The sequence below is a fragment of the Saimiri boliviensis genome, chromosome 13 (genome assembly GCF_048565385.1).
Source record: "Saimiri boliviensis isolate mSaiBol1 chromosome 13, mSaiBol1.pri, whole genome shotgun sequence".
Lineage (NCBI taxonomy): Eukaryota > Metazoa > Chordata > Mammalia > Primates > Cebidae > Saimiri > Saimiri boliviensis.
The window spans coordinates 53479815-53480645 of NC_133461.1; the positions used below are offsets into that span (position 1 = coordinate 53479815).

The 831-nt window shown below is 31.8% G+C and overlaps 1 protein-coding gene across 2 annotated transcripts in view; it reads right to left on the minus strand.

Annotated features, from left to right (window-relative positions):
* The window catches only part of TTC39C (tetratricopeptide repeat domain 39C), a 123565-nt gene that overhangs the window by 68885 nt on the left and 53849 nt on the right, over positions 1–831 (minus strand). For both annotated transcript variants that reach the window (XM_039463820.2, XM_074383668.1), the window contains exon 2: positions 405–453. In XM_039463820.2, the coding sequence (XP_039319754.1) occupies positions 405–453 (49 nt within the window). The remainder of the gene's footprint in view (positions 1–404; positions 454–831) is intronic.

An 831-nucleotide genomic window follows, 5' to 3' on the forward strand; every position in this document is an offset into this window, starting at 1 on the left:
TAAGGTAATACTAACTAACAAACGTTAGCTCCACTCACTTAACTTGTCCTCTAGTCTGCATTTACTCAATAATTTTAGAGCAAACCTTTATTATTCAAACCCAGACCTTTTTTTCTCCCTCGAATGCAGTTTTAATCACTGAAGGTCTTTCCATTACAGTTTTATTCTAAAAAGGATTTTGGTTAAAATATAATACTCTATAAATAAGATATAAGCATTTATTTTTAAAATTAAGGAAGACAGATTATTTCATAGGCATTGGGTAATAGGCAAAAACTTTATTTCAGCTTTAAACTCTAAAAGATTTTCTATAATAGTGTATCTATACAACTGGTAGCCACTGACAGACATTACTTTACATAATTGTTTCCTTCATGCCACTAGGTCTTAAGATACCAACTTACCAAAAAACTGACAAAACTGGCTCCAAAACTCATGAGTGGGCTATGATTTCTGTTAAAAAAATAAAATAAAAATACAATTATTTTCATTGTAAAATTTTATTTTAAAAGCATTTGACAAATCATGATTACCATGTAATCCTACTAATTGGATAAAAGAAGTTAAGGTCATCAAGCAGATTAAATCTCACAAAGAAAGACGTTAAAGAGGCAAGGTGGTTTACAACTCTATCTGCCCGAACAGAATTTGCCTCTGATTCTTCAAAGCAAGGCAAACAAAAATTCAAATTATAACAGATACTGCCTTAGTAAACTTTTTCATTGTGGTTATTAAAGAGTTGACACAGTAAATATAAAGATGTTAGAAACAGGCCGGGTGCAGTAGCTCACGTAATCCCAACACTTTGGAAGACTGAGGCAGGCAGATTAC